This window comes from Gopherus evgoodei, chromosome 3, assembly GCF_007399415.2.
Source record: "Gopherus evgoodei ecotype Sinaloan lineage chromosome 3, rGopEvg1_v1.p, whole genome shotgun sequence".
Taxonomy (NCBI): domain Eukaryota; kingdom Metazoa; phylum Chordata; order Testudines; family Testudinidae; genus Gopherus; species Gopherus evgoodei.
Genome location: NC_044324.1, coordinates 142,057,568 through 142,080,831, shown reverse-complemented (window position 1 = coordinate 142,080,831; position 23,264 = coordinate 142,057,568). Strand labels below are relative to the sequence as shown.

The following is a 23,264-nucleotide window of genomic DNA, read 5'->3' as shown; positions in this document are numbered from 1 at the left end:
GCCTCTGACTGGATGAAACTACTCCATCGTTAAATTAAGGGGACTTAACTATTCATCTAGCCAGGCTCTCAATAAGCAGTGATTCTATTTGGCATAGGTGAAAGACTCAGGTAAAGGAGATGAAGAAAGCAGGTCTGGTTTGTAGCAACTGACTTTGGAGAAATTAGGGTAGGAGTAGCTAAAGGAAAATTTTTCTGAAAAAAGACAACTAAAATGTGGGATAGAGAAAGAAGTGCTAGGAGGAAGTCTCTGTGCTACCATGAACCACTATGAAGGAGAAGACATTTTCTGCAGTTGGATTTCCCCAGCAGCAAGGTTTATCGGGAGGGTCAACTTTTCTTCTTCTTCTAACATTTAATCTGTGCAACTCCTAATCTGGCAGCTCTCCCCTTCGCCTCTGGCTGCACCCTATGTCTTCTTGCTGCCGCTTTCCATTTCCACTTCCTGCCATGCTACTGTCGTAAAGCAGGCGGGGGGAGGGAGGGGCGGAGAAATGATTTTTCTCTGCAATTTTTTCTCCTCTTCATTCTTCCCAAAACACTGTTGCCTAAAACTGAACCTACATAAATTCTCCATAAAGAGAAACTACCTTTCCTGAGGATTTTAAGGAATCACAATAATCAGGTATTTAAAAGATACTCAGCAGCAGATTAAAATACAGATTAGTTATTTCATGAGATGTATTTATACTCCAGTTATTCATATGTGGTGGCACAAACCCTGCTTAAAATATTAATAGAGGAAGCATTGTCAGTGACCTTTTAATATAAATTTTGAAAAAAATTATTGGACATATACCATTTTGGTTTTCCTACCACAAATCTCGTGGTATCTCAAAGTGATACTATAGCTAAGTATGATATATAGCAATTTAATATAGACAAATGCCTGGTGGCAATATTAATTTTCCTCATAAAAGGCCACTTCTCCTGTATACATTCTCTGTGATTAAAACATAGGATAGGCACGAGGGGCTAAATCAATATTTATTTTTTCAGTGTTCAGCCACCACAGCCACTAGTCAGTTCAAATTCCAGCAATAAGTACAGGGCAAGAATAAAACTGATCTCCGTACTGGAATGTCCAATTTCTTCTGCTTATCGATACAAATCACGACTTCACACCCTTTCCCATAATTCTTAAACTTGTGATTTTTACAAGTGAGGGTTGGACATTCAAATGATTTGTATCCTATACAAGGAAAGAAATGCTTAACAAATTTTATAATTAAAGATTGTATTACCTTCGCGCCTCCCCCCAAACATTTGAGAACATTTTCTCCCCTATTTAATTTAATCACATGGACAACTGAAAACTTTCTTGCAGGAACAGGTAGTAGTCTATAATTATTGTAACTGTTCCTCTTCGTTGCCATTTTTTTAGATCTATTATGCAGCAAAATAGGATACCCGTGACATTCATATGCAGTGCTAAATGAAGACCTTTTCTCTGTGCGACTATTTGAGAGAAGTTTGTTCGATAAGAGAAGTGTTCACCACAAACTTTTGTTACTTTGTTTTAATGGATAGATCAGAAAAGCTCAGAAATAGGAGCAAATACCAAATTTTAACTGTGCAACTCTTGTAATATACACTTTGGACCTCATCTGCCCTAATGGAAGCAGATGAACAGGAATCAGTGGGCGTTCCGACTGCATAGAATGAACAAGCACATGCGAAGGGACAATAACCCAGTAATCTTGACTTTTCAAATTTTATACTGACATGGTGAACACACTGAACATTCCTAATATCCAAATATTGAACTTCAGTTTGAGTAAGGAAGTTATTAAAGTAAGGTGTGTCTTTTTTTATCTACTGCCTACAGCCTAGTGCTTGAGAGATCCTCAGATGAAAGGTACTGTATCAATGCAAAGTACCTTTTACACCAGCACTAGACCAAAGAGCCTTAGCTGTGAAAATTACATGGGTCATTTGTTGAGGATGCATAATCCATGCTGCGCAGGACAAACAGTCTGTCTGCAGGAGCTTACAACCGATAGATAAATATTGACTTTCTGCAAAACAGAATGATTAAATAACCCTTTCTTTGCTGTTCACTCTTGATCTACTCCAATCTATAGTTATACATAAACCTTAGCAAATCTATTTTCTTGACTAAGTATAACAGCTATTGAGATGTTTCCCTTGGCATACTCTGTGGATTATGACTGGGTACAGGTGGTTAGACTGTATGGAGATGAGTCAGAGGGCGGATGGTGAGAAATCCCATCAGTATGTTCAAGGCTTGACCAGAAATGTCCACATTACTAGACACTTCAAGCTAATTTTAACAAAGCCAAAGCCCAAGAATAAGATATCCTTACAAAGAGTGCCAGTCGTTTGATATACCATTTCCCATCTCCTAAATGTTTAGTTTTTTAAATAATTTGAGATACCGTTTCCATTTAACATTGTGTTTTACATGAGTAAGTAAATTCCAATACTTTGAATTATTCCTTTTTGTAAAGTCAAAGCTGTAAGTTATACCGACGGCTCTCACAGCCATGTAATACTGTGAAACAGGTGAAGTTTAATGGTTGACTTTTTACAAGGTTGCTAATGAGTATCTTTTCCATATTAGTTAGAACATCTCTAGATAAGTCTATTCTTCCAAACATGTTCAGCCTTTCAGCCCTGAGCACTGTATTAGCACAGGGAGGAGGGGAAGCAATGGTGCGATAGCTGTGCTTTTTAAACTAGAAATTGGATTCTCTTCAACTGATTTAACTTATGACCTTCTCAGCTGTTGGATCAAGTTGTTTTAGCAGGCACCTAGCCAGGGCAAGTAGAGCATAAGGGTATGCAAGTTGCTCTGCATTCACTCTCTGGACATTAAACTATTTGTAAAAGAAAAGCTCCTCCTGCGATTTGTCAGATTAAAGCAATTTTTATATGATTTTAAATGAAACCTGTTATTTCAGTCTGAGAACCATTACAATGTTTTAAGAGTTACATGGACTTTTTTTTTTTTTAATCATCGTGTCAGAGATGAGTGAACGGGGGTAAGTTGGCATCTACTAGTAAAGAATGAGTCTTCGAGTAAGGAAGGTCTTCCTGGACTCTCACTTTGGTAACTGCTTTCTAGGTTTCCTGGGAGCTTAGGTTCTAGGCATTTATTGTCAATTACTGTATGGTGCAAACTTCAATCTCTTTTTAAAAATGTAAAAATCTACAGATAACTTTTGTATTTGTAACCTTAATCTAAATTGCTCTGGATTTGCTGAAAATTTATGTGAAAAACTGCATTTACTTACAAGTTGAAAGACCGATGTATTTGCTAGGCCAGGGTACTTGAGTCAGGAGACGTGGGTTCTACCCCTATCATCTGCCACTGGCACAGGGAGTGACCCTGTGCAAGTCACTTATCCTTTCTGTGACAGTTTCTTTTTCTGTAAATGGGGACTACTTACCTATCCATGTATTGCATAGATCTCTTCAGATGGAAGGTGCTGTATCAATGCAAAGTTTTATACCAAAAGCCTAATTTCTAAGCAGAGTGCCTTACACAAGCATGGCTTTCATTTCTTAATCCAAAAAGCTATATATTCGGCCATCATTTAACATTTATTGTATTTTTTTCCAATATATACTCCCGGGGTGAAATCCTGGACCCAGTGAAGTCAATGGCAAAACTCCCATGGTTTTCAATGAGGCCAGGATTTCACCCCTGGTGTATGTGCCTCTAGTGTTGAGACTTCCTGCACATGAGACAAAAGTACAGAACAAATGTGAAACCAAAAGAGGCACAGAAAATGAAAATCAACCATACATTTACAGCCATCGGGAGAGAAGGTGAGTTTCCCAGAGAAAAATTAAGAGACTTAGCTACATTGTAAAGACTGGTAATTTCAAAAGCCAAACACATTACTGTATAAACTTTATTACACAGGTTTAACTAAGTACGTACAGAATGTAAAAAAGTATACACTGCTTTAACTCAGCTCTTTAGAAGTTTCTACTTTCAAAAATGTTAAAAGTCATCATGCTTGTCCTTGAACATAGTGTTCATAGTTTGCCTTTAGCACAAATTCAAAATAAGGATTGGATTTCAAGTTGCCAAGTTCATCTGCTTGCAGCAAGTCCTTCACCTCCGGTAAATATTCACTGAGCTGAACTCCTACAACACAAATAAACTCGCATTATAGAAACTGTAAGATACTTAGAAAGGATGCCTGATGCCAATGGAAACATCTGTACCTGCATTTCAGTTCCTGAATCATTTATTTGCAGTTGTAAAGACTGTTCTAATTCTATTCCAGCTACTGTGTCATGCAGTGCAACAACTCTATAAAGTGTTCTGTAAAACTGATTTCATTGTTTAAAGATTAAGATTATATTCCCCTCCTCAATTTGACCATTTTCACATTCCATATTTTAATAGTTATGTAAACTCCACAAAGTGCCTGTTTAACAAAAAAAACAAAAAACTATGATGAATCATACTTTTGATCCGTTAAAATGGACTTAGTCCAAATGACTGGATACTGCAGCCCTTAAAAAAGGTCAAGAATCAGATAGGTTTAAAAATGCAACATAAAACTGTTCTGAAGAAATGCACTTCCATAATTATAATCTTCAAGCTTCTCTCATTTGACAATATAGCTTTTTTAAATTTTAAATTAAAGGTTGAGTTACTATTCTAATCTCTTTTTTAGTTGCTTATAAAATTTCCCCCCAAAATTCCTTTTGAGTTGTCATGTTGCTTGATCGGTCTGAACACACGGCTTTTTGTTAGTTTTTTAAAAGTGTGAGTTAAAACAATTAAGCCATTCTGAATTAGTCCTGGTGTCTTAAAATTCCTCCTCTGTCCCACAGGGGATTTTTACACTGGAGGCTGAGTTCCATTGTATAATAATGAGATACTAAAAAATCAACACTATCTTCCTGCAAAACACATGTGATTTGGAGGCTCCGAGAGAATTTACATATTTTGTTGCCTCTCTAACAATACAAAAAGCTAGAGTAGGGTGCCACCATGGTCACATTTTTATCTAATGAATTACTGATGCAATTTTTTTTTTGCTTCTTTTACATCTTACTTGTTCTACTTTTTATAGATAAAAGCTGTTTATTTTGTTAAGTATGTTTTAAAACAAGGATGACAGTAATTTGAGGAAGTATTTTTTACACATAACAAAACTTACCTTCTTTCAATAACTTTTGTAATATTTTCACAAATATACTGTCTCTAGATGCTTCAATTGGATCATCTTTACCTTCTGAACTGGACCAACTGCAACTCAGAAAGTACAAATTATAAGTTGTAAAGTTGATTAAAAACTTGATCAAATATGAGAACAGGATCATTAAAAACCTGATACTAAAACAATAATACATTTTCTTGGAGTATACCTGTATTCTGTGTGCATTTCTACAGTTGAAAGCTAGTGTTCGTTGCATCTTGAACTGATTATCTTTTTAATATTTTAGAGGAAAATTTTATTAAAATTGTGGCATTACAAGACAATCTAATAAAGAAGATAATAGGAATGCCTCCCCACTGACTAAACCGTAACAGCAGAAAAAAGTTATTTGCTTCAGTTAGAGAACTCAGAATCAATTACACACATGGGTCTAAGTAAGATAATTTAAACAATTATTTTAATTATTCCACAAGCACCATTCTGACAAGAGTTTTCTGTAAAAACGCATACTTCAGAACACAGAAGCAAAGGCAACTTGTCAACAAACTTTTTTAAACTGGAGAAGCAAAGGCAGAACAAAACGTTGAGTGAAAGATTTAAAATTTCAAGGCCCTAACTCAGCACAAAATATCCATAGTTTCTATGCAAGCCTTAATATGTGATCATATATGCTGAGTCATTCAAGGTCAGGCTGCTGTTGAAGCCCAAATTCAAACCATTCTTGCTTGGCAGAAAGGGGGAAAAAAACCCTGATTTAAAATATCTTCCCTTGCTGTTGGCACTGGATTTTTCAGTTGCTGAGGTTTCTTGTCCCCAATGTCAAATGCCATGCAGCCTGGAATTATGCTGGGTATGGCTACACTGCAATTACATACCCACAGCTGGCCTGTGCCAGCTGGCTCTGGCTAAGGGACTGTTTAATTGTGATGTAGATGTTGGGATCAGGCTGCAGTCTAAGCTCTGGGACCCTCCCATCTCACAGGGTCCTAGAGCCCAGGCTCCAGCCCGAGCCTGAACACCTACACTGCAATTAAACAGTACCTTAGCCTGTGAGCCTGAGACAGCTGGCATGAGCCAGCTGCAGGTTTTTAACTGCAGTGTAGATATATCCATATTTCAGTCCTAAAACGGACATAATTATCTTGTGTGGTCACTGGGAAATGGATGATTTGGTCAGTTCTCAGCCATGTCTCCAAAGAGGAACGCTAACAACAACAAAACATAGCATCTGGGGACAAACTCTCACTGACTACAATAGAGTCAGGATTTCACCCATGATTTTATTGGGAAGAAAAAATACAAGTTCCCTGTTATCCTCCTTTTCCCCTATCTTCAACAGGCATATGAGTGGTGAAGAGAATGAGAGAAATGAAGTCCAGTACTATGTTAGGATGTTGCTAAGCATGCTTAGTGAGTCTCGGCATTGTACCAAAAAATCCAGTCACCATGTATAGTAATCAGGTCAGGGAATGTAACAAGCTCCATCCCTAAAAGCAGGTATTGTGGAATGCCTAATGTAGCATTTTGCAGACGCTAGAGAATGGCCACTACCTCCTTTGGAACAGGGATTAACCTCCTTGGCTGCAGAACCTCAGTGAACTGGGAACCAAATCTGGAAATTATGTGTAAACTATGTAAACACTATTCCACCCAAACTGGTTTGAATACAGATTAGCAAGCCAATGTGGATGAGAGCCATGTTTAAACTTTGTTCTAGCAGAGTTTAAATACCATTTCTAAACTCCGTTCTTGGCCAAGCATGGACAAAGCCTAAAAACTTGTTAGGCTATAATTGTGAAGGCTTTTAAAGCAGGACCTACCCCCAATATCATGAGGAGTAGGGAAGGTTACTAATCAGCAAGTAACTATGTTGCTTGCATATTCCCTCTTGTAGGATAAATGCTCCCTGGCCATGCAAGCTGGGAATTTTCTGGAAATCCTTGTGCTTTGGAACCTCCCCTTTAAGCGAGAGTGGCTCCAACTGCTTTTCAGCTCCTTTGGACTGCCAAAGGTGCAGTGTGCATGGAATATGCTCTTCCCTCATTGGTTATTTTTTTCCCCTTCTGTCCCTTTGGAGTAGGGGTGGAGTATGACCATAGTTCAAAAATCTGACTGACTAGCATTTGAAAACTAGAAGGAAAGGGTGCCTACATGTCCTGGGCATTACCTAGAGCAGTGACTCTCAACTTTTCCAGACTACTGTACCCATTTCAGGAGGCTGATTTGTCTTGTCTACCCCAAGTTTCACCTCACAAACTACTCACTGAAAAAAATCAGACAGCAAAATACAAAAAAGTGTCACAACAACTATTACTGAAAAATTGCTGCCTCTCTCATTTTTACCACATAATTATAAAATAAATCAATCAGAATATAAATCTTGTACTTACATTTCAGTGTATAGTATATAGAGCAGTCTAAACAAGTCACTATATGAAAATTCAATTTGTACTGACTTCAATAGTGCTTTTTATGTAGCTTGTTGTAAAACTAGGCAAATATGTAGATAAGTTGATGTACCCCCTAAAAGACCTCTGTGTACCCTCATGGGTAGGAGTACTCCTGGTTGAGAACCACTGATTTAGAGATCTGTGAAGAGGAGGATTGCCTCAAACACTGGTGATGAGGGAAACTCTTCAGATCCAGTTGATTAAGTCTAGTAAGGTGTGTCCAGCACTGACTTTGGAGATCAGTCAAAGCGGCTCTATAGCCAGCTAAAACAATATTTAGGTCCCTGGTCTCTTCCAGTATCAACAATCCTGTTTTGTTGACTACGAAGTGAGGAATAGCTTACCAAAGTGTGTTTGTGTCCAACATAGCAGAACCAAGGTCCTTGGAGCTGTCCAACTCAACTAAGTCCAGAGCTGAACATCCAGCACTGCAGCTCTAGAGAATAATTTGTCAAAGTAGTTCTGTGCCCAGCCTAAGTGACATGAAAGTCTCCAGCAGTAGCGTCAATGGACAATACTCTACAACAGTGTTTCTCTACCTTATACCAAGGATCAGCTTGCTGCCTTCCTAAACTGTGACTGGTCGTTGAGAAACACTGCTCTAGAAGATCCAAAGCTTAGGATCTGCTTATTCCAGAAGTGGAAATATGCTGTTAGCCTCAAAGAAAAAAATCCAGTTTCATAGCCAGTCATCTCTCTCCCCCATTAAAGGGCAAAAGAAAATTCAAGAAAGCACGTAGTTGCATTTTAATCCCCTAAATGTTTAAAGTATTTGTAAAATAGCTAGAGGATATAATGGATAAACTATTACAGAAGTAGCTTTGTAAGTGATACCTCTCCCCTCCCTCTAAAAACACACACTGTCCTGGACAGACTTTTCAGAATCTATATTAAACATACATACATACCATTTGAACATTCAATCTGATATTAGAAGCTGGAGATTAGTACAGAAATTTACAATTAAGAAAAATCAGTGCTAGGAATAAAGAAAATTGTACACTTCCTGTATGTTCAGTTATGACCTACCTGTCTCTTTGGAGAGCTTTACAAAGAATTTTAAGCTTAAGATCATTTACATCCACTTCTTCCTCCTTCAATTTAAAAAGAAAAGGAAAATTAATATTAACTGCTGCATTTTTTTAAAAAAGACAAATAAAGGGTTTTTCCTAATCACCACATCACATCCAGAACCCAGAGTTGACTTGGATGCTTTCATTACTCTTGTTTACAAAAGGATAATTGATATTGGTAACTAGTACATAGGAAACTGTTTGTCCACTTCACTGCAGAGAGGCAGTACTGTCTAGTGGTCAAAGCAGACCATCTCTCAAAACCCTCAAAGCAAAACAGCCTAATTTTGTTACCACTTCAACACTCGGGACAGGTACCTGAAATGACGCCCAGTTATGACTTGAGGTGGAAACGGTGAAAAATGCAGTAATTTCACATGGTTTTTACACAAAAACTTACTAAAACTTGCTATTTGTCCAAATTTCATTCAGTCATTTGGTTCATTTGATTCACAAATGCAGGGGTTTCAAGCTTCACATAGCCTCTGAATTCTATCTACAATAAGCAGAGCTGAATAAACAACCTCCCTGTGCCTCACTTTACTGATCTTTTTCACAGGAGTTTTGAGATTTAGTTCTTTGAAATCTTCAGATAAAACAGTACTGCATAAGCACAATGTAGTATGAGAGAAAGTAAGCATTGTAATATGTATGCATGTTTCTATGCAGCTGTGTTATACCCTTGCATTGTCAAACCATCTAATTGGCCAATATATGATTATTTGACCCTTTGTAATTTTACTCTTCTGCCCTAGTAGCAGGACAATTGTTAGCACCAAATCTGAGAGACTTGCAAAGGGTAAATAATCTTGTGTTCTAAAACACAAAAGAATTAACAGGAGAGAAGACTGAAACTTACTCTACATTCAATGCAACATTTAGGGCACAATTCCTTGCTCTACTTTTTTTGTATGCTTGGCACACGTTACAAAGAACAAAACTTGTGGGAAAGTCAGCAAAAATGGTGCAAAATAAAAGCAAATAGAAACAGGTCCTCTAGTTAAGAAGCCAAGCAGCACAGCCCAAGCAATGGAAGAGTGTGATGTGAACATGAGTAGGGCCTAAGAAATAAACCAACAGTGACTAGCAGAGGTAGGTCTTAATAAATATAGAAAAATCAATTACAGCATGATGGTAAGGCTGCCACGTTTTTCAACTGCCACCCATTTATGGGAAAGACCCGTTTCAGGAAACCACAAATTACTGCATTTTGGTTGAGATACAGTGACTATATGAAAAAGATGAAAGATCTCGGTGCTCATATGTCAGACAGTTAAAATAAAAACCTTCTGAAAATATCAGTCCCATGTTTGAGCTACTGAAAAGGTTTTCAAACTTTTTGAGCTGAACCCCCTCTGCCTGCAAGTTATAATTTTTGGTTACACCTCCCCGCAACCCAGACTGAGTGGCCTGCTGCAGTGAGTCAGGGGAAAGGTAGCACTCCCTTCCTGAGCCAGGCTACGTGGGGCTGGCCAAAGCCGCCTGGCGTCACTGCCTCTCTCCCTGAATGTTATTCCACATCCCATAGTTTGAAAACCTCTAGGAGCTGTTGCTAAATGGAAGGCAGAAATCAGACTGCATGCCCACCATGCATCGCTTCTGCCTGTCTCAGATGGGGGTAGATTAGACTACATTATTTGGAAAGGGGTATGCAGCCTAAAAAGTTTGAAAAGCACTGCTCTAAAGTATTGCCATGAAAAAATGCCCTTTGATGTTTAAAGACATCTGAGAAGACAGAGTGGGAAATGACTTTAGCTTTGACTTGCAAAGCCAAAAAGTTTAAAATAATGTCTCTCACAAAGGGGTTACCCATTGGCACTCTGGCAGCCATAAAGGCCTTGGCTATTAGGGAAACGTAAGTCTGTGAAGGAGGGGAGAATCACTTGTCTGAGTGCAACTCCTATTTTAGGACAACATGGGCTGACCTGGGTCAGACTTCAACCATTAAAGGCTGTTTCTCTCCACCTGCAGCTGAGGCTATGAATTTCTCTAACCCCATATCTATCTCTAACTAATATGGATTTTAAAATCTAGATAATCTATTTTAAAAACCTACTGTGCCCAGGGCAAGTTGTCTTACATGCTAGCTAGGTGTTCACCATGACCAGATAACTATCATTTGTTAAAATATAGTTTACCCTATCTACATTAGAGTTTTAAAATGTGTTAGCTAACATGTCTTTAAAATACGCCTTTACCCTAGTGCAGACAGACCTCTAGCACAGATACAAGAGGCTTGGCATGAGACCTTCCTGCTCAGATAATGATGCTGTCACCACAAAAGGCCATTTGTTTTCCCATTAGCCTTCTTGGGCATTTCAGCTATTTAACACCTCCCACCCCCTGGAGAAACTGAGAAACCTAGGCTGAGGGAATTCTGCAAGCAAGAGTGTGAGCAAAATCCTTGTGCTATTAGCTTTTTGCCAGTTAGATAGAATGTCACTGGGACAGCTAACGAGCAATCAGGCAACCCACGTCTAGCCTCAAAATTCTGCAGTTTCTCTTGTCAATCATGCTTCTCCATGGGTGATACACATGAAATCCTAATCCTTGTCCATTCAGAAATTTTAGTATAATTTATGCTTTCTCATTTGCAGTGTATATTCTTACTCAGACATCTAAGTTTCTCTAATTTAAATGAAAGATTCTTCTAAATCTTATTTTCTTAAAATGACACTAAATGACTACTTTCATAAAGGATGGTGGGAATTTGGAAAAAGGCCATGACAAATGAAAGAAGAGTAGCAACTAAGTTCAGTAATCCCATTTGCTGCTATTCTCTCCCAAAGTAATGTTATTACTTACACTTAGTTCTTATATAGCAGTTAAATCAGGGTATGTGTGTTAAGCAACGTTTTTCTGTTTAAAGTGGAAGAAAACTAATTCTGGGTCTATCAATACAATACATTGTCCCGAACATTAACATTTTTCTCCTCCTCCATTACATACGTGTACTAAAAGCACAAAATACAAACAAATATTTTCTAAATAAAACTTTTCATACATGGAGCACAAATAAGAATTATTTAAGAGGCATTACAAAAAGGAACTTTAACAAGGAAAAGACCATAACTTAAGGTCTAAATAATCTAAATTTAATAACTGTGTGACCAATAAAGTTACTGTTGGACAGCACAATGGCCTTATTGTAGCACAAAGCACTATCATACAATAGATTCAAGTGAGAGCCTTTTCCCTCCAGACTAGGAAGAGCTGGGAACATCAGAGATGATTCTCCCCATTCCAGGAAGCACAGAAATGCTTTCCAGCACTTCTGTAGCAACCTTTCCTAGGTAATTTGGAAATAACCCTGCTCTATGATATGGCTTTTATTTTTGGCTGAAGAATGCTGCTCAGGACTGATGGTCCTGGAGAGCTGATTTTTGGCGTTGCCCAGAGTAATTGTCAGCAAACAAGGAATAACAGTGTGGAAGGAGAAATGGTGATCTCTCAAAGATGTAAGCTTAAGGCAGCAAGCTTTATGCCCTAAATAGTACTATCATAATGATAAAAACCACAGACGTAGGCCAAAAAGGTCATGTCAATTTGAGGAGGCACGGCAGACTCATTTTGGATTATTTATTGGCACACAGATAAACCGATAATAGTGGACACTGATGGACACCCCACCTCCTTCGTTTGGTGACAAATTCTAGACTGGCAAGGTTCTCAATATAACACAGATGACCTATCCTGTTCCAGTTTACAAGAGTGTTATTTCACTTATGATCTAAACCACAGTTACTTTGACCTACACCACATTTGACATTATATATCCAAAGATTGAAAAACTAGAAAAGGTCACTTCCATTGGTGGGCACCAAGGGCCAGTATGTAATCCTCTAGTTACAGTAATAACACCAGCTCAGAGGAGTTAAAATATACTTCCCTCTGATTCTGCGATCATCCAATCAGTTTTCCTACCTCATCAATATATTCCAGCAGGTCCAGTGCTTTCTTGAAGTCATACTCATTAGCTCTTCTGTTCTCATCACATATGTACAGCTATGGTATGAAAAGATTAAGTACAGAATTATTCTTAGCTTGCAAACTGATACTGTGAAGAACCCTGTGGGAAGACCACCATGTATTTTCCACTTATGTGACCTTTTCATTGAAATATGTATTGATTCGGCTGCAAGTATTTTTATGGTAAGGAATATAGTCAAGGTTTTAGACTAGCATTCCACCCACATGACAATGGTCTGTGGAAAGACTATATTGGATATAAGGCTGCTATAGTACAGGTTTCAAATTTAAATGCCGTTTAAGGCTGCAACATTCCTGGCCTACTGTAGCAAGAGCTGAGCTCCACAAATAAAATGAGCTCACAGCAATATAAAAATGCATGCACTATCGTTTGTCTCCTGAAAACAGACATGCTTGAGATCAAAATTCTAAAACAGCTTTTTACATTTAAAACTGCAAACACGTATTTTGCCAACTCACTCTTTAATACAGAGTTTCCATACAGGAAACCCTCAATCAGGATTTTAAATTGAAATTTAAGATTAAGACTAATATATTTTGTTCCCAGCCCGATTATCACTTCCTGGTTGTAAACAGTGACTAAGGACACTGACTTGATGGTAGCAGGAACTTATTAGAGGAAAACTGGACAGCTGACAGTGTCCCAACTGCTTGAAAAGGGATTATGTGATATCTCCTCCTCTCCCTCTTCCTTCTAACTAGCCTAGTTTAAGGTGTGGGTAAAGGATTCAAAACCTGCTGACTACCAGGGCAAGTCCAAGACAACAGAGGGACAGTAATGACAAAATGTGCAACTTGCTGCTTTTTTTATAGAGGCTGTACAGAGAGCAATGAATACCAGAACAGACATCACTGATGGGTTCTGGTTTCTTTTGATGGTGACTGTAGCAACATGTGCATTCCTCTATAACTTTCTGCACACATCAGTGGGTGGTAAAAAGAGAAGCAGATTAAAAGATCATGCTATCTAAAGGACATAGGAACTAGTAAAGCAATTTGTGATCGTAGCTACTACTGCAAAAAAGTGAGGGACGAAGGAGAGAAAGTCAGCTCTGGCAGACTGTTGGCTGGATTTTCTGTAGGGGATCAAAGACTTTCTATTGGCTCTCAGTGCAGCTGGTTGTTAAAATCCCTCCTTCCTGGTTGCAGCCCTCCCCACTCTTCCACTTTGCAGCACCCTTGTCTTCCAAAAGGTGGCAAGTTCTGGGTCCCTTCTGCCTCTTAAGCCAGACTCCAAGTTATCATGTATCCACACAGAGTCCCAATCCAACAGCTCAGCTCTTGATTCTGTTTCAATCTGCTCCATCCACCATGGCAGCGCACAATGTTCAACTAGGAAGCTAAAGCAGGAACTGGAAGCAATACCTTGAAGTTTAATCATAAGCCATAATGGAGGCTTAAGTATAAATAACCAATTCATATTTTACATCTGAGGGTGGGATGGAAAACCATCCTTTAAATAACAAAGACAATTCAATTCTGATCTTCTCACCAATTCTGTGGAAAATAGCAGCACATAGGTAAACTTTAGCTAAGAAAATTTGAGGTACATACATCGATAAGCTGAGGTGCAGTCAATACAGGCATGACACTGAGGTTCATCTGCGTATCAGTCAGCAGCTGCTCAGGTAAGGTCTCCTGATGCAACAGAAAACGCTCCTGTTCTGATATTTCTTGCATTTAGTTAGGGGGAAGAATATTTCACATTATTATTTATATTATGATCATTAAACATATAAATAAATTCTGACAAGTCACAAAACTATTCAATTTACAAAGTTATTTGTCTCAGAGTGTGTTTATTTAGTTTTTTTTTTTACATTATTTGTATTACAGAAGCACACAGACTCCCCAACTGAGACTGGGGCCCCGATGTTCTAGGCACTGGACAGAGGCAGTTCTTGTTCTGAAGGGAGTACAGTCTAAATAGCCAAGACAAAAGGTGGGAGAAAGGACAGATTACCCTTATTTTAATTAAAGAGATTATCTGACTAGCCCACAGTCACATAGGTAATCTCTGGCAAAACCGGGAACTCAAGCCAGATCTCCAGAGTTCCTAACCACAAGACCATTCTCTCTCTCTCACTCTGAGGCTCTTGTCATTACGTTTCAAAGGCATTTCTTCACAATAGCATTGCTATGTGTTTCCAGAGTGGCTGCTTCCCCAATGTGAAAAATATGACTTTTTAACTTCAAAATTTGATGCTGCCAGTTTATTTTATTTAAAAATTTTATGTAGGAGATTAAACATACACCTTCACCTCGATATAACATGGTCCTCGGGAGCCAAAAAATCTCACCGTCTTATAGGCGAGACCGCGTTATATCGGGTTTGGTCCGGTAAATCGTGCCAGACTAAACTGACTTCCCGGATGGTGATTTAAAGGGCCTGGTGCTCCAGCCGCTGCGGGGTGCCCTGGGCCCTTTAAGTCACCACCAGAGCTCTGGCAGCGGGGCTCAGGCAGGGATTTAAAGGGCCCGGGGCTCCCTGCAGTGGCTTGAGCCTCCGGCCCTTTAAACCACCACCCAAGCCCAACTGCCAGAGCCCCAGCGGGGATTTAAAGGGCCTGGTGCTCCAGCTGCTGTGGGGAGCCCTGGTCCCTTTACATCACCACCGGAGCTCTGGCAAAAGGGCTCGGGGGGTGGGGGTGGGATGGGGGGTGATTTAAAGGGCCCGGGGCTTCCCACAGCGGCCAGAGCCCCGGGCCCTTTAAATCACCACCCAAGCCTGGCTGCCAGAGCCCCGGTGGAGATTTAAAGGGCCCAGGGCTCCACGTGAATATGGATATAATGCGGTAAAGCAGCGGGGCTCCGTTGGCGTTTTACAGGGCCTGGGGCTCCCTGCTGCTTTACCGCGTTATATCCGAAATCGTGTTATATCGGGTCACGTTCTATTGGAGCAGAAGTGTATTAAAAGCCAAAGGACACAGTTTCAAAAAGTTTGCTTAGTTACCATTAATATCCTTTGTAATTTTCAGTATTATTTCATTCGGGTTGTACAGATTACTGTTCACCTCCCTTCAAAATCTGAACGAGGAGCTTTATACATCCCCAGTCCGAGTATTTGAATTAATAATGAAAGTTATGATGACAATAGTGTTGATATGCAGTGAACTGTCATTAAGTTTAAAAACACAGATAATAACAGGCTTCAGAGTAGCAGCCACCTTAGTCTGTATCTGCAAAAAAGAACAGGAGTACTTGTGGCACCTTAGAGACGAACAAATTTATTTGAGCATAAGCTTTTGTGGGCTACAGCCCTCTCCACCGGATGCATAGAATGGAACACACAGAAAGAAGATATACAAATACATACAGAGAACATGAAAAAGTAGAAGTAACCATACCAACTGTAAGAGGCTAATTAATTAAGATGAGCTATAATCAGCAGGAGAAAAAAAAACTTTTGTAGTGATAATCAAAATGGCCCATTTTAGACAGTTGACAAGGTGTGAGGATACTTAGCAAGGGGAAATAGATTCAATATGTGTAATGACCCAGCCACTCGCAGTCTCTATTCAAACCCAAGTTGCTGGCACATCATGGCATATATCACATTGGTAGATGTGCAGGTGAACAAGCCCCTGATGGCGTGGCTAATGTGATTAGGTCCTATGATGGTGTCATTTGAATAAATATGTGGACAAGGTTGGCATCAGGCTTTGTTGCAAGGATAGGTTCCCGGGTTAGTGTTTTTGCTGTGTGGTTGCTGGTGAGTATTTGCTTCAGGTTGGGGGGCTGTCTGTAAGCAAGGACTGGTCTGTCTCCCAAGATCGGCGAGAATGAACTTTTTCATGTTCTTTGTATGTATATATATAGATATCTTCTTACTACTATATGTTCCATTCTATGAATCTGATGAAGTGAGCTGTAGCCCACGAAAGCTTACGCTCAAATAAATTTGTTAGTCTCTAAGGTGCCACAAGTGCTCCTGTTCTTTTTGCAGATAACAACAGGAAAGGGATGATTCAAGAACAGCCATAAATAGGTACTAAAACAAAAACAAAATACTATTGTATTAGAGATTGTGTGAAGTATGTTATAATGCTCCCCCTGGTCAGCAATATTACAGCAGTTATTCATAACGAATCTTTCATGAGCCTTTCCACAATCTGGTAGTAAAGATGCAGCAACAGTTACTATCACTGGAAAGGTATATTACACTTTAAAAACTGGAGCAAGGTTCCAGGACCTATATAGCCACTTGGAGAGGGGACAGGTGCTCTCAACCTCAATGCGTTTTGAATTAAAGTGTTATGAAACCATTTCCCTATCAAAAAAATTAAGTGATATATTAAAAAAAAAAAAACGACAACCTGAGTTAACAGTACACATGCTTAGACTTTCACATTGCAAATATACTAATAAAGGAAAACTGAAAGGCTTTTAAAGCGCCAAAGGCTTTCTCTTCCAGCTAGATGAGGGCATGTAGCACCATGCAACCTCAACTCCAAAGGCAGTCGACACCATACACCATCAGGCTCCAAGAAATGATCAGAGGTGGTTTTGAGTTTTTGTTTTTTAACATTGCAGTAGTTTTATTAACTTATTTACCAGAGGAGCTGATAGGGCCTTTTAAAAAATAACTATACACCCTTGAACTAGGGTCCAAATTTTCCAGTGACACTGGACAACAATGATGGTGAAAACTTCCAAAGACGCAGCACTAAGGATTTAACTTTACCACATGTAACACTAGTAAGATTCTGATTAAAGAAATTCATCATCTTGCTGTTCTCTTTGCTCTGCTCTTTATTTCTTACCTTCTATTTTTTCTTGCAATAAGTCCTCAGAAAAGTCAGATGCCAATGCAGCTAGTTTACTCAAGCCAAGAAGAGTTTTCTTCTTTGCAAAATATCTGGTCTCCACATTTGCCAAAGCCTGCAGTGTTCTGTAAGCCTAAAGTTAAGAAGGGTATTAGAAATAACATCGAAGGCACAGGGAGAAAGAGAATAGATGGACTCCTTTAGAACTAAAGCCTTATGGCTATTTTTTTTTTAACCCCCGCCACAAGGTTTTATAGGCTATAACACTCCAAAAAAAACGTCGCACAACTTGGAAACTGAAGTTTTGCATTTTGTTGTTTAGGACATGTGGCAAGAAGACTTCATTACTGATGCAAAAGTGATATTAATAAAATTATTGTAACTTAATTGTTTTAAGTTGTTACAAACTTGTCTGCGTCTTTTAATACATATAGCTACAAGAATGTTACTGTAAGGATGGTTGGAAATGTAACAACACATATGTTTCACTATCAGGGTAGAGGTATAATTTAACTCCCACTGCTACAAATCTCTATTAACTTAGTTTATATTGACGCTTTTTAGGTCCTTTGGTTTACAGAGTCATTGAAACTGACATTACAGATCTATAATGCATGAGTGGAGGCTATGTTATTCTGTATTTTATACAAGAAATGTACATATGGGTTGAAATTAATAGTTTCTGGTTAATGGCTGGGAAAACAAACTAGCACCACAGAGTTCCACTCAGGGGGTGGATGAAGGGAAGTGGTCCATGAATCAAGAAAAATGGGTGGGAGGAGACAAGGAAGAGAACAGTGAGAAGTAGGGGGAGGAAAATTTGTCAACAAACTGGGCAACAAAGATCAAAATTTCAAAGATACTCGCCACAGAAATCAACCTGAATGTAGTAGAAGCCAGTTTCAAGACCTATATGCACATTACTCATGTTCATCATTTAAAGGTAACCTGTAAATAATTTTAAAAATTGGACCAATGACCTTTTTTTTTTGCTTCTTTACGATGTACAAGAAAAATTGGAAAGGATTATTTAAGAACAAACAAACAAAAAAACCCAAAAGATTTACCACCTTTTAAAGCATCAAGAATGTCAACTTTGGGTTTCCCTGATTTTGCTGGAAGACTTATTGAGGGTGTTAGGAAATATTCATTGGGAATGCTTTTACTTTAATTGAAGGTGTGAAGGGTGTTGTTTTAATAAAAGCTTCCTTGATCCAAAATATTAGTCAGTGACATCAAAGAGTCGTGACTAGTATACCCTTACACATCTATGTGTATTCAACAAATTGTTAGTTTTAAAACAAACATTTCAGTTAATTTTATATGAAAAAATCCTACCTTTTCCAAATCTTGACTATTGATTTCATGTAACCAACTGAGATGCTCATGAGCTTGCAAGAAACTGGCCAGCTGTCCATGCTGAGCAATAGGCTGAGATAACAGCTTTCCTCGCTTTCCTTTTTCTAAGTACCAACGAAACAGGAAATCTGAAAAATTCTAAAGATTACAAGAGATGTTAAAAACTGATGTCAGTTTTTATGTCCAATTTAGTTTCAACACAAATGCTAAACAGACCACAGGTGGTTAGAACATGGATTTACCCGCTCAAGAAAACCAGAGGAAAAAGTGTTTAACAAAATCCTAGTGAAAAAGCCAATGTTTTGATCAAAAATATAAGTGTCTATGGAAGAGGATCTACACCATTCTCTACATACTTTAATCTATAAGCAACTCAATATTTTTGTCTCAAAAGGAACATCCTTAGTATGAACTTTAGTTACAGATTACATCTTTGCTCTTGTAAAGTTCATTGCCATCAATAAGCAATCTGAGTAGGCAGCAAAAGTAGAATATTAGTTTGGAAGTCTGCCACAGGGCTCTGAGTGGAGAATTTTGCCCCTCGTTATGAATTATTCTCACACGCAGAATCATTGTCCATAAAATGCATTCAAGACTGTGATCTATTAATTCTCAAATTTCGAACTGTGTACACATTGCTTATGATTACCACAGAGTTTTACTATATTTTGACCAAATTATTTCTAACTCAACAGTTATAATAAAAACAAAAGGATTCTTTTGTTTGTATCTTTTCGGTGTGATATATAAAACCACTGTAAAGAATCACCTTTTTATAAGGCTTTAAATTAGATGCATGATTGTGGAAGTCTCTCACACACTTGCAAAGACAGAAGACTCCAGAACACTACAAGTAACTTTACCCTGTGCATGTACTTGCAAGACTTAGAAATAGATTAGGATTGAACACATGTTATGTAGTACAGGTTAGTCAAACAATTTAAAACATTTTACTTTATTGCCAAAATGACTCAGAAGAAAATGACTAAAAATGATAAAAACTGTTAGTAGTAACTAAACTGACTACTGAATCTCCTGTTTAAAATTCATATCCTGAAGCTAACAGAATATCAGAAGAGGGATACCACCCACTAAACAAGTTTAAATCCCATTTCTAGATACAATCTTTTTGTTCAGCAAGATTCATTTTACTTTTGTACCACTTAGAATGGAGAATCAAAAAAGTAGGAAAATAATTTTTTAAATATAAAAATGACCTAAGATATCAAAGTCTATTAACTGGATTTTGAAAGCCTAAAATTACCATCAGTGTTTTGTAGGCAAAGATTTATATCCTCTCTTACTGCAGAACAATGTCTAAATGAGTGAGAAAAAAGTTACCTGATCTGCAAACTGCGTCATATAACGTTGTAGTCTGGCCTGATTATCTGTCTGCTCACACATCTGTACCAAGATATCGAAGTCACAATACTTCTCTGCTAAAGCAGCTGCCAGCTGATACTGTCCTAGGGAAACTAGGGAACCCAAAAGAGAAACAAGTCAATCAAACACACGCTGTCTGTAAGAGGATGCATGCTGTTTTGGACCACAATAATAAAAATAATTCAAAATCACTGCAATATAAAAATAGTTGTATATCAAGTATGCATTTATTTGTGCTTTCAAACCACAACTGATGTGCATGCTTATGTAAACATGCATACACATGTAATATATACAGTAAGTAGCACAATAAATCTGGAAAGATTTTCAGAGCCACACAGGCCTGTTAGGCATCCAGCTACCTCTGAAAGTAAGCACACCACTCCCACTTAAACCTTTGAAATTCTTTGCTTTCATAAATATTTACAGTTCATAATCAGGTATCACCAAAAGTGAGAAAGTAACAAGACAAGATATTTTGTCAATGTACAAAACAATTATGAGGATTACTAGATTTATATACACAATATGTTATTGGTCACTTCGATTTTGATCCAAGTAAAGTCAAGAGAAATGAGATTCAAGGGCCATCAATGTGTTAAGGAAATTAAAGCTTTAAACTGAATACAATGCTACAGAGCTTGTATATATTTACACGCTACCAGAATATATGTATGTTAGTACAAAAAGACTAACACATGCAATTTCTTTTGTTAGCAAAGACTTCCCTAATTATAATTTTAAAAGCTGATGGATTTAATATTCAACTGTTCTATTAATTTAATTCATTTTAAGCCTAAAAAATCAGGTTAATAAATTTACCAAATATTGTGATACCTATTATAAGTGAGCACTGTTTCCAAGATTACATTATTCAACCCAAAATATTTTGGCTACATCAATGCTATAATTATTTATGATTAAGCTATGATTATTAAAATAATATATAATAAACATTATACAATTAATATTTATGCTGTTTGATGAACGTACCGCTTAATAAATATTCAAACAGATCTATGGCTAAGTGGCAACAAAACAGACTTATTTAGAAATATATTTTAAAGCTATTTTCATCTGACACTATCAAGTCATATCAAGTTCCTGGCATCAGGCTATGCAATAAGTAATTGGAAAGAATGCACTGAATTTACAATTCAGGAAAGAGACTTCTGTCTGTTACACAGGTTTGATTTAGGATCATTACAATAAGAATTCCATTTTCTTCAATCTACTTCTATAGCTAACTTCCCCATTAAATAGTACAAACAAACCAACAACTAATATGCTGCATATAAATGTAATTTTACTCTAGATATGGAACAATTTTTTATTTTTTTTTTTTTACTTTCTGTATTTGCTTGGATCCAAACATTCCATACATTGTTTCCTAGATGAATGGTTAATCCTTACACCAAAGAAAAGAGATCAGCACTTACGAAGAGGAGACAAAAGTTCCGATCTTTTCTGAACATATTCCATTTCCAGATTATTGTATCTATCTTGATCAGCAGGTCGGTCCACGGATTTAAGCTGAGAAACAAAGCCATCTAGAAAGCAATCTAACAGCGCCACCAACTGTTCAGCCACAATGCTACGGAGGTTACTGTCCACTTGAGGATAAACAACCTTCAGAATAATTCCATGCTGACGTATTATTGCTGTTCGTATGCCAGCTGGACCACTAGATGCTTGGAAAGATAAAAAACAGTAAACATTTACAAAATTAGATTCTATAATTAGCTTGTGACTTAATATATTATGACAGTATGAAGGGAGCACAATTATAGACATTAAAGCAGTGGCTCTCAACTTTTTTTCTTTTTAACTGGCGACACCTTTCACATGTCAAGTCTCTGAGTGCGACCCCCCCATATAAATTACAAAACACTTTTTTATATATTTAACACCATTATAAATGCTGGAGACAAAGCAGGGTTTGGGATGGAGGTTGACCCCATGTAGTAACCTCACGGCCCCGAGGGGTCTCGACCCCCCGTTTGAGAACCCCTGCATTAAAGACAGACAGATACACCATCACATGCAATATATCTAAAAGACTGTAGTGTTTCTCACATTTTCAGTGTTTACTTTGTGCTTCTGTCAGTGCCTACATGTGCACTAGAAAAGCATGAGAAGTTATCACACTGGTACAGTACTCTGGGAACCCACAGGTACACAATTCCCCAAAGGGTGTTTAAAGGGAACATGACAAAAGTGGAGCTGCTGCTGTCATAGTCCAGCTGGCTGCTGCTTTTTCACTATTTTTAATTGGTATAAATGGCATAATTTCTGAAGTTCTATATTAATTTTTTAAAAAATTATACACAATGTAAAGATCTCACAGGAGCAAAAGAAGGTAAGAGAGCAGTGGTAGAAAAGGTGTTCTTCTCCTCTCTGTGATCCCTAGACAGAACTAAGCAGTAGGGAAGTAGTGTACACTTATGAGCTAGGGAGGGAGCTTTTTCTTGGGACATTTCCACAGAGCTGGGGAAATACAACAGGATCCGGCTAACACCTCTTGAGAACTTTCCAAAGGTAAACAAATAGCAGGGGAATCTTTTGCCCCTCAGTTCTCGTCAACAAAGCAGGAATGTACTGGAAGGCCAGAGCAGATGGAACAGGAGGCACATAAGCTTCTGTGAGAAGCAGATAGGAACCTTTTTGAGCGGAAGAGGGCCTGGGAGCTGGAAATGTCTTATTCAGAGCTGTGATGGCTATGTACACCGCTGCTGGTGTGACTCAAATACCAGTGGGGAAACAGAAAATATGGAGAAAAAAATATAAAGAACATCTGAAACACTCAGTATAGAATGCACTATCACATTGCAAATTTCAGCAACCCAGAAAAAAATTGCAATGAAGTTAGCTATTTCTTTAAAGTATTCCCATTTTTCTTTTACATTATTAATACTAAGCATTAATTCTAATCTTCCCATTTTATCCACAAGTTAACTCTGAGCCCCTAACTTCTTATACCATATGTACAATAAACACCAAGTACAACTAAAGCAATTTTGCTTTTAAGTAATCAACCAATTTACATACCATAAATATGTTGACATGCTGACACTGACACATACTAAAATTGTAACTG

At 38.0% G+C, this 23,264-nt stretch overlaps 1 protein-coding gene and 1 long non-coding RNA gene across 3 annotated transcripts in view; one reads left to right on the top strand and one right to left on the bottom strand.

The window, feature by feature from the left end:
* The first annotated feature begins 766 nt into the window (after positions 1-766).
* Positions 767-14,577, top strand: LOC115648769. The gene is made up of 3 exons (XR_003999664.1): positions 767-3,004; positions 12,263-12,380; positions 14,496-14,577. It is a non-coding gene; the product is annotated as an uncharacterized LOC115648769 (long non-coding RNA).
* The window catches only part of NUP133 (nucleoporin 133), a 60,435-nt gene continuing 41,037 nt past the window's right edge, over positions 3,867-23,264 (bottom strand). The window contains exons 18-26 of one of the 2 annotated variants that reach the window (XM_030556875.1): positions 21,607-21,858; positions 20,126-20,259; positions 18,764-18,922; positions 17,423-17,558; positions 14,214-14,332; positions 12,594-12,674; positions 8,626-8,690; positions 5,147-5,235; positions 3,867-4,119 (exon numbers count right to left, since the gene is read on the bottom strand). In XM_030556875.1, the coding sequence (XP_030412735.1) occupies positions 3,983-4,119; positions 5,147-5,235; positions 8,626-8,690; positions 12,594-12,674; positions 14,214-14,332; positions 17,423-17,558; positions 18,764-18,922; positions 20,126-20,259; positions 21,607-21,858 (1,172 nt within the window). In that variant the 3' untranslated portion in view covers positions 3,867-3,982. Of the gene's footprint in view, positions 4,120-5,146; positions 5,236-8,625; positions 8,691-12,593; positions 12,675-14,213; positions 14,333-14,427; positions 14,582-17,422; positions 17,559-18,763; positions 18,923-20,125; positions 20,260-21,606; positions 21,859-23,264 lie in introns of those variants that run through there. The other variant, XM_030556876.1, reaches the window with a different exon arrangement.